This window comes from Ambystoma mexicanum, chromosome 5q (assembly GCF_040938575.1).
Source record: "Ambystoma mexicanum isolate Mex_15411 chromosome 5q, UKY_AmexF1_1, whole genome shotgun sequence".
Classification (NCBI taxonomy): Eukaryota; Metazoa; Chordata; class Amphibia; order Caudata; family Ambystomatidae; genus Ambystoma; species Ambystoma mexicanum.
This window is the reverse complement of record NC_090933.1, coordinates 1,116,301,715-1,116,317,437: the sequence shown is the minus strand read 5'-3', so window position 1 is coordinate 1,116,317,437 and position 15,723 is coordinate 1,116,301,715. Positions and strand designations below refer to the sequence as shown.

Here is a 15,723-nt window from a genome sequence, read left to right as displayed (position 1 = left end):
TTGGACTTTAAATTTCTGATCGTTTGTGTATGTCCTCTTTAAATCAGCCTCGACATGAGTTTCCCCACTGTGTTTTGAGTGGATCATCAGGAGGTTATAGGGAGCACGTCCTGGATTGCAGTGCCTACATCCTTTTGAACAATTGCATCCAAAACTGCTACTTTACACCAAGAAACATTTCACCTAAACACCAAAGACTACTTCAGGAAAAAAACCTCCAAGTATTTGTAAACGAGGAAATGCTCCCTATAACCTCCCGAGTTCCATCAACCAAACTGCTCCAGAACCACAGTTCACACCCTAGAAATCTACAGCGATTGGGTAAACTTGTGGTTCCCAACACCTGGCCCCACTGGGCCACCAAACACTGCCTAACTGGATCATCCTCCTGGTGGCAATCCAGAACTGCGAGACTTGTCCTTGGCCTCAAGCCCAGGGACCGTATCTCTCCAGGACTGAAATCTCTACACTGGCTCCCAGTGGCTGCGAGGATTAAGTTCAAAACCCTCTGCATTGTCCACAAGGCCTTCTGGGGCCTAAATACCTTCAACTCTCTCTTCCTAAATATCTTCCTTCCCGAGCCCTACGCTCATCTGTCTCCAACTCCCTCAGGGTCAGCCGCTTCTCGAAGCAACGAGCTGGGGGTAGATCCCTCTCTCTCCGCGGCAGGGGCCTCCCTCTGGAACAGCCTTCCTGCCTCCCTGAAACTTGAGGAGAACCATCTCTGGTTCCGGAAGCACCTCGAAACCTTCCCCTTTACTTCTGCTTTCTCTCTCACTCTCCCCTGCTAAATTCCTCACCAAAACTGCACTGATTCTGCAACTGGGCCACTCTCACCAACCTCGGTCCTGGGCCCAGTCACTCTTCACTTGCACTGCCTCCCTGGCAACCCCTGCACTGCGGGACTGTCTCTGTATCACTACAGCCCTCCCCCCAGCACTTGTCTGCACTTGCCACCAGCTGGCCCTATTTATTATTTTATTTCTATTCTACTTATTTGTACTGCACTCTCCCCCTCCCCCTTCCCCTTGCACTTTTTCCCTTCCCCCTACCCCTGCACTTGCGCGGTCTGAATGACACCTGGCCTAGTAGGATCGTTGTCTGTCTTCCCCTTGTTCCCCCCTCCCTGCCTCGTCGCGCCTTGAAACACTTGTGTATAGGCGCGTTACAAATGCCAGATCATAACACAAGCCTCTTATAGTTCAGGATGAATACAATACCTCTCCTTCAGTCAACGACTAGGTGCCACCCAGGCTCCTTATGTTCCCACATCACACCCACCCCATGGCTGGAACATCCCATGCCACATTTTGTAAAATCTCCCTTACATTATAGGTTATCCTTAATATGTACTGTGCTGCTTTTCTTCCTAGCTAGGTTTGCACTACATAAAACTTACCAAGTCTTGTCAACGAACACATTCCAATCCACATTTGTGAAATCGTTTGGAATGAATCTTGGCACAGCAAGTGATTGGCTGGCTCTCATTCACCACACTGGTTCCAGGTTTCCAACAGAGGCACCACTCGATTTGGAGCAAGTGCAGCACCCTTCCCAACTGCATTTGCTGGAGGAGCATTTCCCTCTGAAGACAAAAAAAAAGAAGGTCGTTTTCCTTCCCACTCCAGTCACCACCTGTGACCAACCTGTCATCACCTAAAGCAAAGGATCAGCCACCCACATGCTGCTGGGACCAGCTCTTCCATTTCCTACTGAGTAATAGGAATTGGGAGCAGTGATAATTTCCACAGCTACCAGGAGACCATGCCAGTTCTGTGAATTAGATTATAGTTTTGGAATATGGGCACATCAGAAAGCCCCACCCAGAGACATAGAAAGCTGAGAGGAGGACCGATAGCAGAGATGAACAGATCAGCAGTGAAGGTTTCCACACACTCCCTTCCAATGTAACTGGGAACAAGCAGCAATGCTGGGCATGGTGTGGTACTAGGGCCCCAAGTATACTCTACATTGCAAGGCCAAGGATCAGATGCCCACATGGTTACCCCTCCACCCATGAATCAGTGAGGAAGGTAACAGTTCCGTTATGATCCTTTAGAAACTAATGTGTTTTAACCCGAGGAGTAATTGTGTACTTAATCACTTTCAGGAGGCCACAACATTGTGAAGCTGTGATGTAGAAGGAACAGAGACCACCAGGATACCCAGCAGCTGTACTGTCAAAAACAAGGTCATGGCTGCTTCCTAGCATCACAACAGGTAGAATTTAGCACAAATGCACAAGACAATGCCATTGTAGTGCAAAGACTTTATTCATGTGTGCCATGTGCATCTACCACAGCGCTGAACTTTGCAATGGGGCAGCAGAAGGGCACTCCATGCCTATACTTCCGTTTGTACACAGACACTTCCGTTACCTAACAGACTTGCAATTCATCTTCCAATAAAGCCCCAAACCGTCCTATTCAAATGAAAAACAAACTAAGCATTTAATGTTGATCTGTGGCAGTTAGGTTTCCCAGCAACAGGCATGCGAATCAAACTTAAATACAATCACTCCGATCAATTCACTAAAGTAAACACGTGTACAAGTCATTCAAGGGAAACCATCTGCCCCCTCATGCCTCCATTTTCTGAGCCCTCTTTGCAGTGTTGCTGGGCTTCCTTTCCACCGCTTTAATAACACCAACGGCAACAGTTTGCTTCAGGTCCCGCGCTGCAAACCGCCCTGTAACCAAAAAAAGATGATTAACGTCAGATACGTTTGGCCTACAAGTTGCCAACACGAGAACGTTTTGTATGGTGTAATGGAGCTGGTTGCAACCCGGACTCAGTACAATCTACTGAACCTGCCACTATTGAAGGCTGCTGTGCAGTGTTAGGAGCTCTGATATTTTATGTAGTACCACCAATTAAGCGTTAATTAAATGGTTAGAAACTAGAAAGTCCCGGGAAAAAGTAAGCTAAACAGTGGATACACCAATTACGCATTCCCGCAGGATTAGTGCTCATGTTAGGAGAGCTCAGCATGAAATATAAAAACATTTTTTTTTAGATTGGAAGAAATGGGCAGCGGTGGTTCACATGGTTGGGCTGAAGCATGAAACTCTCAGGCAACAATATGGGCCTCATTACAACTATGGTGGCATGCTACCGGCACTGTTGCTACCGTACCACCATAGTACGAGTTGCGCTCGCGGGTGCCTGACAGCCCACCAGGTCTGACCCGGCAGGCCGAGTCAGACCTGGCCGTTCGGTGCATCCGAGCTCCCCATTCCTATGGGGCTTATCAAATGGGAATCGGGATCTACCAGTACTGGCACCCGCGAAAGGGCAATTATCAGGACCGCCTAACTTGGCATTGCCCATTCGTGGGTCCTGGACCCGGATGCAACTCCGGAAGCAGCCATGCTAGTTTTACCGGCACAGCTACCGCCAGGGTTGTAATTGAGGTCCACTGTTTCAATAGTACCCAAGGGGGTGCTTTCTGTTAAAATGTAGATTGTGATATATTCACCAACAATGGTCAAAATTACTAACTGCATAGTTAAGTAACTCAAACTGGTCCACATTGGCCAAAATGGTGGCCCATACTAGCATTTTACATTTTCAGTACAGGCATTGCCCTATATGCCAGTCCGAGCCTGGCCGCTCATCCATAATGGCGAGGGGGCGCCCACCCAGTGGCCGCTCATCCATAATGGCGAGGGGGCGCCCACCCAGTGGCCCGTCACCCATTATGGAGGAGCTAAGGAGCCAGCCCAGTGAAACAATGATCACTCCCTCAGCTGCTTTTTCCAGCTGATGGAGTGCTCCTGGGCTGGCTGAACTGTCAAAGGGAAACATGGTTTCCCTTTGACAGTATAGTTTAGTTCCCCAGCCGTACATGCTCACTGAGCCATGCAAGTGCTGGGGCGTTTTGCTTCACCAGCATTCCATAGCTCATCGGAAATGCTGGCTGGGGCAATGCATGTCTGTATGTCCGACGAGGAGCTCCTGTGCCTCCTCGCACATATGGACAGAGCAGCCTGGAGCAGGGCGTTTCAGCACCCACACGCAGATCAATGCAGAAGGTACGTTTATGTTCATTTAAAAATGTGTATGGATGCGTGTATGCTTTGTTATGAGTGAATGTATGGTGATGGATGCGCTTGTGAATAGAGCGATTGCTTTATGAATGTGCAGCACCCTGCATACACACAATCATGTTGATTGTGTTAGGCCCAGTGGGGCCCAGGGGACAGGGATGGGATCTTTTTACTGGACATCTATCATAGATGTACAGTAAAAAATGCCATGCCTGCCACCTGGGACCCCCAGCACCAACTGAAAACTGTTGGCTATTTACCAATTTTTTTGTTAAAAGTAAGCTCTACAATGCAACATTTTAACCCATTATTTAAAAAAAATTCACTGGGGAAACGCCCCCCCCCCCCCTGAAACCCCTTTGGTTTGGGCTCCCTCACTGTGCTCGGTCGCTATGGCATTTTTGGTGGGAAATAGTTATGCCCCTCCACTTTAAACAAAAAAAAAAAAAAAATCAGTCGCCATTGGCCCTCAGACTGTGTTGGGAACGGGTTGGGGGAACCCAGGGACTAAGCTGGGAGCAGAGTGAGGAGAGCCCAGGGTGTGTGATGGGGTGGGGGAAGAGACCAGGGACTGGGTAGGAGTGGGATGAGGGAGCCCAGCGACTGATTGGGAGCAGGTGACGGCGCGCAATACATTATGTCCATTTGGAATTTCTGGGGGGTCCCAACCTGCCCAAATGTTGCTCAGGGGGGCCCCGGCCAAAAAAGTTTGAAGACCACTGTGTTAGAGCAATCGCTAGCCATTGCAACAAAATCTTCTCAAGTGCAGTAACGGGACATACAACATTGCTGTGAAGTAATGAGTGTAAGAACTGACCCAGGGGAGGATAGTCGAAGAAGCGTTCCACGCAGAGGGGCTTATGAGGAATCAGTTTGACCATTGCAGCATCTCCAGACTTCAACTGAACTGGGTTATCCTCTAGTTTCTTCCCGGACCGACGGTCCATCTTCTCCTCCAGGTCAGCAAACTTGCAGGTAACGTGTGCAGTATGGCAGTCTATGACTGGTGAATAACCACGCTTTATAAAGCCTGGATGGTTCAAAATGATGATCTAGGATTGCAATATACAGATTACTTATCCTGTACCTTGCATTCGGAAGACCATTCGACTACATGCAGGGCTGAACACTAGAGCAGAACACCAAAAAAATTATAAACACTACATGGTCCTACACATGCATCAATGTTACACTAGACTGGTCACTCACTAGTAGAGGATACATATAGGTCACAATAAGCAAACCGTGGACAGTGCAGTAAACACTGGTTAGGAGCTCCCTTAATGTAGGCTATTGGCATTGTAAAGGCATAAAGGTCTCATGCTCTGCCAATAATCCTTGTTGCCAGTACAAGGCCATACATTTGCTACGTAACATGATACATGAACGTGCACTGCTTGCAAGGGGCCAATCATTGAACATGCAACATAATGCCAGGGGGTGGGTGAAATTGGAAGCACAATAGCTACGAGTACCCGCTTTCACCATTCAGTCATAGGGGGGCGGGGGGTGATGCATAGAATAAAGTGGTCACAATGCATACAATTGTGCACAATCTACAATACAAAACACGAGGCTCAAAACCAACCTGTGCAGTGAAACTAGACGTTCCAGTTGGTGGGTCCATTTTGGAGTTTCCTGCTACGTTTCCACGCCTTAGGTTTTTAACAGCAATATTTTTCACATTGAACCCTATGTTGAATCCTGGTAAAGCCATTTGAAGGGGCTCGTGGTGCATTTCAATGGATTTCACTTCAGCTGTGTAATTTGCAGGAGCAAAGGTAATGGACATGCCTGGTTTCAGGGTTCCAGTTTCAACTTTCCCAACAGGTACTGTGCCAATGCCTAAGAACAGGACATACAAGTTGAGAGATCGCTACCTTAAGTGCATGTGTTCCAAGCTCCAATCTAGGCTTCTGCCACAATTGGAACCCTAAACCCAGGCTTTGTAGCCTCCCAGCACCCCATGTAGTACATTACAAGGCAACACAAACAAGGTAAATCCACCGTTCACTGTACATTGAAGTCCTAACAGCAAACCCCTTAACCAAGTAGGATTGAAAGCAAGACAACCGTGATTGCTCAGAAGATGCTCGCTTCACAAGCTCGAGTTATACAATATGCACCTATCCAACAAAGCACCCCTTGGCCCAAGATGTTTATACACGTCAAATGGAGAGGGAGCCCATCCCTAAAAGACATCCCATCACTTGCTTTCTGGAGTATGTGGTGGCCATTGTAGTCCAATGGCTACAAATCGTAGCCACGAAACTGGAGCCCCTGAACAGGAGTCCTACAACACACAAGAACGATGTATGCCAAGGCACATTAATACCAGGGTCCCCCACAAGGAGGCGCTTAATGTCGTTCATCTGCAATGCTTGTGGTTAAGCCACTACTGGTTAGGAGATGGAAGAAGAAAACCCAACCAGTTATGACAAACTCCCATGAATAAGCAGTTAATCTTCACTAGTGAGCCCTAGCATTTAACTTACCGCCTATTTTATAGACATCCTGCAATGGTAGTCGAAGTGGCTTGTTGGATGGGCGGACAGGAGCCAGCAGCGCATCCATGGCTTCCAGGAGGGTATTGCCTTTTCCTGAGCCTTCCTTTCGTTTAACCTTCCACCCTTTAAACCAAGACATCTGAAACAAAGACACAGGCTCATAGGTTGGCACTAGCACTGCTGGCAATACAAAGGCCGGGTGCGTATATCCCTCTTTTAAAATAGATGCCAGGGCTACATCTGCTCAAGGGCCACACGTTGCATAAGCCTACTGCAAAATGAACCACAGGAAGTGCAGATCATGGATGCTAGCATAAACTAATGTTTAGGAACGAGTTTCCACGACACTGGATTTACCAATAGTCAAATTAGTGCACACAACCAGCCTTAATCCAATTGCTCAAAATAAATGACCACCATCAGTAATATTGCACCCAAGGAAACGCGAACGTTTAGCTTAAATTCGCTATGAGACAAGTACCAAGTTGCACACTTGCAAACTCGTAGAAGATACGTCAAGAATACAAGCCCAAGCTACATTCATTTTGTCTGAAAGCCAACTGCATTTACACCAAGGGTGTCGATTACAGAACCCGTGCAAGGGCAACATCGCACGTACTTTGGTGCAAACCTGCTATAGTGCAAAACTACATTCTACTCTTCGTGCACTGGGCAAGGTTTACCTTCGTGCCAATACTGTGGCATGTACTGGCACTAGGGCAAAGTACACTATGTAAAACGGACTAGTGCACGTTGCGAAGTCCAAGATGGGGTTGGCAGGATTATGGATGTCAGTATAGGAAAAATGGGAAATGACCCGTCAGACCAGGAAGCATAAATTAGGGATTCTGGGCAGTGTAGGTACACTTACCATTTGACTAGGCGACGTGATGTTCTCACCATTCCATCCAGACACTGGCACAAATGGAATTGCAGTTGGATTGTAACCTATTTTCTTCAGGTACATGCAAACATTTTTAACCACTTCATCGTAGCGCTTCTGGCTGTAGGGTGGGTCGGTCATGTCCATTTTATTTACACAGACAACGAGTTGTTTCACGCCCAGCGTGAAAGCCAAGAGGGCGTGCTCCCTGGTCTGTCCTTTCCGTGAAACTCCAGCTTCAAACTCTCCCGTAGCAGCCGACACCACCAGCACAGCAGCATCGGCCTAAGGAGGAAGAGACAGGCCACAACAATAACTAACTTGTTGGAAGCATCGCCAGAAAATTAAGGTGCTCTTATGCAGGCGGACAGTTTACCTGGGATGTCCCAGTCAGCATATTTTTGATGAAGTCACGGTGCCCGGGGGCATCAATGATTGTAACGGTGAATTTCTGCGTTTGAAATTTCCACAGTGACACATCAATAGTGATGCCACGCTCCCGCTCTGCCTTCAGTTTATCAAGGATCCAGGCGAACTTGAAGGAGCTTTTGCCAATCTGTCAAGATGAACACAAAGGATCAAACAAGCACAGCACCAAACTCGCCCATATCCAGCATTATGTACCATAATAAGTGGACGACAACCTTCCAAATGACAAAGGAGCAGGGCTTAAGAGGGCGATTTTGGCCAACCCTGATCCTTCAAGGATTCCACTCATCCACACCCATAAGCATTTCACTCCATACTCCACCAACAAGCAAATAAAGGAAAACCAGCCAGAAGTGGACACCCAACAACTCTGCTTCTGTGAACAGAATACTTGCTGGCTCAGCAAATTGCCATTTACCCCCTTAACCAAGAGGTGCAGTTTGGAGTACTGTGATGCTGGAAACGTATCGGAGACACACGGCTTCTGTATCCTTGTCCTTTACTGCTTTTTAACGTGTGTTCTGTCGTGTTTTCCGCGCAGGAGTTCGTGTGGGACCCCTGGCGGTGCAGCTCTCTTTTGGTTTGGTGAACAGACCCATGGGATACCCTTATGGCACCCATGGGTAGGGGTGCAACCCTGTGCCCCTAGTGTATGTTTTTGGTCACCTGCGTGTGACCCACAGAGCAGGGTACGGGCTGGTGACAGCTCCATGCTGAAATGACTGGTGCCCTGAGCGTCCTCCATTTTGGGATGCCCAGGCATTGTCATTGGAATCAGTAGATTCCTGATGGAGACAAAATGGCCCCCATGGCCTCTTGCCTTCCGTCACCTGTTACCTTGATCTTCCCAAAGTCCCGGGAAGCCCTGCCCCTGTCCCTTCCCCCCTGACTGGCTGTTGGGTGGAAGTTCCATATATGGTAGTGTGGGGAAGTGCCGACCTGTCTTGAAAAGGGGTGTTTCTTCCAAGGGACCAGCCCTTGAGCATAAATTACCCAATTCAGCCCAAATTACAGGTCCGCTCGTACCAAGCAGTGAACTCATGCTAGTGAAATGACACCGTCAGTATAAATGTAGCATTTATTAGACAAAATGCATAACATAACAGTAAATTTAGCAGCAATGTGGTATTCAAGTTAAAGAAGAGTGCAAAACTCAGAGATCACAAAACTTAGAGAAACACAGCCTTACAACCCTCGAGATGTATCGTTGATCAGCGCTGGAGACCCTGGTCATCTTAAGCTAACTGCTGCCAGCCCCGCTCAGATAACAGCGCTGCCGGGTGCCACAAGAGCCTGTTCCGGGCACACACTCGGTCCGCGGATGAATCTCCCGCCCAGTTCTGGGTGCGTGCACCTTTTTGCTCTCGTGCCGTCAATCAACATGATGCACAGTTCCAGAACCTTCCCTGTGTAAAATATGTTTTCCAATGGAAAAACCCAACTCTCCCTGCTCCTTCCCCTCCCTTGGGGCCCTCTCCCCGAAAGCACTGGAATGTCTCATCAGCGTGTGGGCAAAACCGTACTAGGCCTTCTCAGGGAAAGAGTGTTTACGAAGCTATGCCGAGCTACAGTTGCAAAGATAGAATATTCTAGGGGAAGCTGGAATCAATTAACCCCATGTGAGCAAGCTCTTCCAGGCCTGCACTCATAGCTTAGTGTCCATAGCGCTTCAAAGATTGGCCATCTAAGCGCTATATAGGTGCTATAATGCTCCAAACCCTCCAATACAAGTCTCTATTAGCTACTAAACTGGGGCCTCCGCCCTGTCTGATTAAGCACAAGGCATAGTGTAACCTTCCACCCCTACTGGGCCTGCATATTCCTTGTAGATAACTAATGCGTAATGGAGGCGCTACCACATTACTTTCAGCATTTAGCCCATACTTTGAATAAGCTATTGGTTTTAGCCCTTAATGCAGTCATCTATAGCCCTAATTGGCAAATTTGGCACTTTGTACCTCACGACACGACCAGACTGGCTGGAGCCTTCTCAACGACCGTATGTTGTGGGTACGCCTGTGGATGGGACCTGGGTGAATGGAGTGTGTGATGAATACGCATTCTATATTGTGGGTATCTAGTATCTGGTGGTTGACACAATGGCTGAGACAGCCCTGCCCGAAACCGGTATGAATGCAGTATGGAGTGTTGAATGGCTCAGTACTTGTCCCAATACACAACTTGTTGTGGGTGTCTGGAGAGAAGTGAATGGCTTGAATGCACCGTGTGCCCGATTGGCTCCCTGAATGCCCGTAGTCGTGATTGGATGCTCGAGTGTGACCCAGCGGAATGAATGGGAGATCAACAGTATATCTGGGGTCCTATCACTGCTAGGAATCGTGTTCAGAAGCTGAAGTCCACTATGATGAGTAACTGAAGCTTGATCTTAAAGCCCTGCTGGACGAGAAGATTTGCTGTTGCTCTCCTTCGCAATCTGAACGCTGCTGTGCCTAAAGGACTGACCCAGAGAGGACCTGGTAAGACGCCCTCTTCCCGAGCTACCATCGTGCACCAGCCGATCTTTGCCAAAAGCTCCCTGGTAGACAGACCTTCGACAGGCTGCCAACCCGATACGGGGACCGCTGCGGAACTCCAAGGAGAAGCGCCCAGACTGTTGTACGCCACAGTCGATGACCGCTGTCGCCAACCGGAGCCACCGTGCTCCGGTTTGCTTAAGAACTTCATTGATCCAAGGATGCTCTCATCCGTCTCGTCGCTGCTGTATCCTGCTGGAGAAGGCCCGACAGTCGACGCACCGAGGAGCATCCACCGGTGGGTTTCCCACCACCAAAAGACTACAGAGACGCCAACGACTCGACGACCTTGCTGGGCCACAGTTCTTCAAACTCGTTGCGGTCCAGAACTATTGACACCGAAGAGCCCTGCACGCCTCTTCCTTGCAGGACATTTACGCTTCCCCGTCAACGAGCACCGCTAGGAACGACGCAGCCACAACACAGTCGTAGCTCGACCTGATCTCCGTCGGACGTTCGATGACCCGTGACTCCTGCCTGAACGGGAGGACACTCAAGGGCCGTCGATTCCCCGACGAGGAACGCCAGGTACTTTGGTGTTGCAGAACTATTGGAAAGTCTAGTGTGAACAAAATATGGACTGGGCTTGTATCTTTCTTCTATAGGTTGCCCAGGTTTGGGGGGTAGGGGGGATCTCCACACAGAACTGTGTTTAACGGTAGTGACCAGTATTCTGTCAATTGCTCAACCATCTTGCTTTCCTTCCTCTCTCTACTGTTAGTTTCCTCTTTATTTTGATCTGTGCGTCATTCTGACCGTATGCACTTTAATGAGATCTGATAACGTTAGTGGTACCACTTTAGAACTGTATATATTTACCATTGTTGATTTCGGAGTACAAATTGAGTTATCATGATAGTGTACATGACCTTGAGTATTAATTATATAAAGACTGTTATACAGTGTGTGGACATTCCTTTATGGGTGCTTGGGGACTACACTGTACTTAAAAACCAGCCTGCATCATCTCCTGAGAAGCTAGGCCTTGATTGCTCGACCACGATATCAATAATAGAGAAGCTTGGCAGGGGTCCTCTGCGCCTCTCCTCTACCATATAGAGAGGAGAAGTACAGACGCCGCCTCCGGTATTTACAAGTACCTGCTCCACAAGAGGGGCAGATCCCTGGGACGTAAGCAGTCTAGGCCGCCACAGTAGGTGTCTTAATACAGCGACACAAAAATAAGACAATTTAACAACCTCAAGGCCACGTACACGATGCATTATAAGGTGTTTTGTTGCAATTGCTCGATTTCAGCCGCCATTTGGCTACTGCCATCAAGTAAAGTAGTGAGACAGAACATGTGTTACCTAGCATCTTCCATTAAACCACATGACAGTTTAATGTGACAGCACACCATCTAAAACCATTTAAGGGAAATGCCAATGCACAGCAAGAGGCCTCCATCAGAGAAAAAGGAGGCACCTCTACTGAGAGGTGCAAGATAAAACTAGTCAGCACAGAAGACTACTTCTAGGAAGTTAATTAAGCCCAGTAGTTGTGGGTGTGCCCAGTTCGGCCATTGTCAAAGTCTCCAGTGTGGCTATGCCTTGAATGTAATGATGCATAGATGAGATAGGCTAGGAGTTACACCCAATGAGAGTTTGAAATATGTCCATCACAACCCCTTCCCCTCCATGCAACAGTGAACCCAAAACAAATGGCCCAGATATTCTATGTTAGACGTTACCAGGTGTGGCTAGTAGTTTCCATGATCACATTACCCCAAACCAGTGCCAAAATACAACGCAAGCACTGTCCAATTAAGTTTCTGGAGTAAAGCAATGCGCTTTCGCTAAACTACTAGCAGTGTATATTTGAATACTAAGATGCGCCCAGGCATGTGCTTAAGGGGGCAGTAAATGCAGAAAAGTAAATCACCATAACCACATCTGTCATCCAATCTCAAGCCACCCTCCAGTAGTGAATACAACCTCCCAGGTTGAGCACGAGAGGCTACAGAGTAAACACAAGCCGCCGAGACAGGTCAGGTCTAAACGAGCAGGATCGCCATTTGCATCCAATAACAAAAAGCCCTAAGCAGGTAATTCCTAGAGACTTCCGTATAATGTCCCCTTATAGTAAGCGAGTAATAAACAGCAATGGTCGCAACTAGAAGGGTGCCAGGTTCAAAGCTAGCAAAACATGAAGTAACTATCCAGTGAAACCAAAGGCGCCAAACCATTCGCACTGGGAACAAATCCGCCTCTTAACAGAAGTAGAAATTACTAGGATAAATTAAACGGCAACGAGTGTACAACACAACTTTATAGTATGCTGGATGGAGGAGCAGGAAAGTGCCCTTCTAAATTGACATTGAAGCCACCGCATGCCTTCTTAAAAAGGCTGCATTTTTTACCATAAACGTGGACACACCTGGGAAATTCATAGCGCTCAACCATTTGTGTCACAAAGGCCGGAGAAAACACCCGGTTTTATTTTTGGCAGGTGAGAGGCCCATTGAAATGAATGGGCATGCAGGAGGCTTGGCGGGTGAGTCAGCTGTTTAGAAGGCGGGTGACACCCGCTAAAAGCGTTGGAGTTGAGCGCTATAAACCTACACAGAACAAGATGAGAACAAAAAAAAGTGCTGGGGAGTTTGAATTATTGAGAGCAAGTTACTGCCAAGGTCACACAAACATTAACTACGAACAGCACAGCGGCAAATAAAACGGGCATTTGGCAATTGTAAAAGAGGTTTTGCGGTAAAAACATGGTTAATCGTTTTAAACGAGGACTTTCCAGAGGGGAGTGGTGCCTTAGGGTGGGTCTCCCATTAAACGTTACCAGCGAACCCGCCTTCTGCAACGCCCTGTGCCCTTTCACCTGGCTCGCCGCTGCCTCCACTTTCTCCAGGACTCGCGGCTCTAGACCTCCGCACTTGTAGATCATGTGGCCGGTAGTAGTGGACTTGCCCGAGTCCACGTGGCCAATGATCACGACATTCAAGTGCGGCTTCGGGGTCGCTTTGTCTCCACTCATGGTTCTCGTGCACCGCCTGCTGCTTCGAACCGTCTCTCACAGGTTTGGAACAGAGCTACCATACTGCAAGTGAAGCTTTTATTGACCCAGGCGGGTCTGGCCAGTAGCCGCGCACGATCCGCGGCCACGCCCACAGGCTGAAAGAGAGCCAATCGGGGCTCTAGGCACACTGGGCGGGCCTCGCAGTTAAGCGCCTTGCCCTGCCCTGATTAGTATCTTTCTGAAAGTAATTGCCCGCAGCTGGACTTTATCGTGTTGGAAGTAGGGAGTTATGTCTGATTCGGTCCTGACCAAGCATTTTCACATTCACATTCCCATTTCCAATATTCACTTTATCCGGGTTCAACTTTTTATGGTGTGTCCATGAATTATCCGTTTTTGGAGGTACTGTCATTTCATTTTGTGTTACAAGTTGATTCTGATCATTTGTGTTTTTAAGATGTGAATTTACTTTAAGAAATGTGTGGCTATTTTTAAAGTTGTGAATTGGAACAGAGTGAGTACTACTCACTGAGTAGTTTGCCATATTTAGAAGGGGCGATAATGCACAGTGGGGGTCATCTTATAGAGACAACTGTGTGCTCGTTGACATATTAGAATAGAGCTTTGAGATGGGGAGGGGGTTCCCCGGAGGGTTGGGGCCATTGTAAGAAATAACCCGGAATCTCTCCGGGAATGGTTAAGGGGTATTTGGAAAATTGGGAGCCGAGACTCAGTTGTATAAAGAGGCGAATCTTCTCACATTTGAAGACTGTAAAGGTAAATTTGACATTGAGGAACAGGAGAGATTCCACTATATCCAGATTCAACATTGGATCTCTAATAGGGAGGTGAGGCAAGCCGGAAACTGAGCACAATGAGGAATAGAATTTTCCTTGCAAGAGGGGGCTAGAATTTCAAACTGTATAGACTAATGGATAGGATCCAGAAGATCGATTGCTTTAGATGTCTTGCTGGGGGGACGAATTGGGGTTGATGATCACACCAGAACACTGGGGGCATGTTTGGGAAAGGGTGCATAGAGCCTCCAAATGTACTATCATTGAGGAGGCAATGTGTAAAATGTGTTATAGGTGGTACCTCACACCTCGGAGAATACATGGCATCTCTGTAGGTTTTTCACCACTTAGTTGTAGGGTGTGTGGGTACCTTTTAGTCATATGTGGTGGATATAATGTAAAACTCACGTGGCGGGCGCTTCAAGGAAGTTGCTGTTGCGCTGCGGACCCCCTGCCATTGCGAAATTTTGGATAATTGAATATTTTGGATACGTTTGGAATACGTTGCTTGGCTGGCTCCGACCATTTACCCATAATCCTATTGAAAGGGCCGAGCGCGCGCTTCAAGGAAGTCGTCGTTATGCTGTGAAGCTGACAGCATGACGCGACCCCCCCCCCCTAGAGAGTATTAGATCGTTCCTGACTCTGTACCCGTTCTGGGAATTGAAAACAGCCTCGCGGTTTAGACTTCGAGGCTGTGTTCCATACAACCAATGTCGTGTAAAAGCGCTGGCTATACTTTGAAAACTGGAATGCCTTCCCGTTTAATGGTGACACAGGCTTCTGTCCAGCTAACAGCCTCCCCAGTGAAACCATCTCCTACGATAGCAATCAAAAGGAACATTTTTGGTCACCCTCCAATTGCTCCGAAAAAAAGAACTGCATCCGGAGACATCTGAGTTTTATTCACCACGCATCTCTACTGACTCTTTATCTGATGTGAACTGTAGTAATGTGTTCTTTAACCAGACCATAGTTAATGGTATATGTGATCATAGAAATGAAGTACTAACATCTGATGCCACTATATCGGATACACAAATTATGGCTGTAGTTTCGGATGTGCCAACTGATATGCCTGCTGTGGACTTAACCACACAGAACAACACTAATGTTGAACAAGTGAGCTCTAGTCCTTCTTAAAGGGAAAGAAACGGCATTCTCTTTAATGGAAACAATATTTCTGAAGTTAGTGTGTGTTTGATAAGTGAAGACATTGTGGAAGCACCACCTAGCAATAGTGGTGAGTTGCAACCCCTGAGAGAATTCCTCTCGCCATTTGCTACACCCTCACACGCTGCTGGGTAAGTCTATATCAGTCACCAAGTTTATTTAACTATTCTCATGACACATTAGCTGATAGTCCCACATCATTTGCCCAACCTACACCGCGAAAGATACGTGGTATTTGCTCCTCTAACGTGTTTCCTATGTCAAAACATGTGCCAGACAAATACAACCCTCTGTTGGAAATTACTCTTAATTCTATGAATGCAACAATTATGTCATTGGTCAAATTATTCGAGACTTTAGACACAAAAATAACGCAACAAACTAAGA

General features: G+C 47.5%; 1 protein-coding gene across 1 annotated transcript; it reads right to left on the bottom strand.

The window, feature by feature from the left end:
* Positions 1-2,254: 2,254 nt before the first annotated feature.
* Positions 2,255-13,606, bottom strand: LOC138498685 (elongation factor 1-alpha-like). The gene is made up of 7 exons (XM_069622349.1): positions 13,229-13,606; positions 7,816-7,995; positions 7,428-7,724; positions 6,545-6,695; positions 5,638-5,894; positions 4,867-5,101; positions 2,255-2,689 (listed from the first exon to the last, which is right to left on the bottom strand). Exons 1-7 carry the CDS (start codon positions 13,382-13,384, stop codon positions 2,580-2,582), a joined length of 1,386 nt encoding a protein of 461 aa, XP_069478450.1. The 5' UTR covers positions 13,385-13,606; the 3' UTR covers positions 2,255-2,579.
* Positions 13,607-15,723: the final 2,117 nt, after the last annotated feature.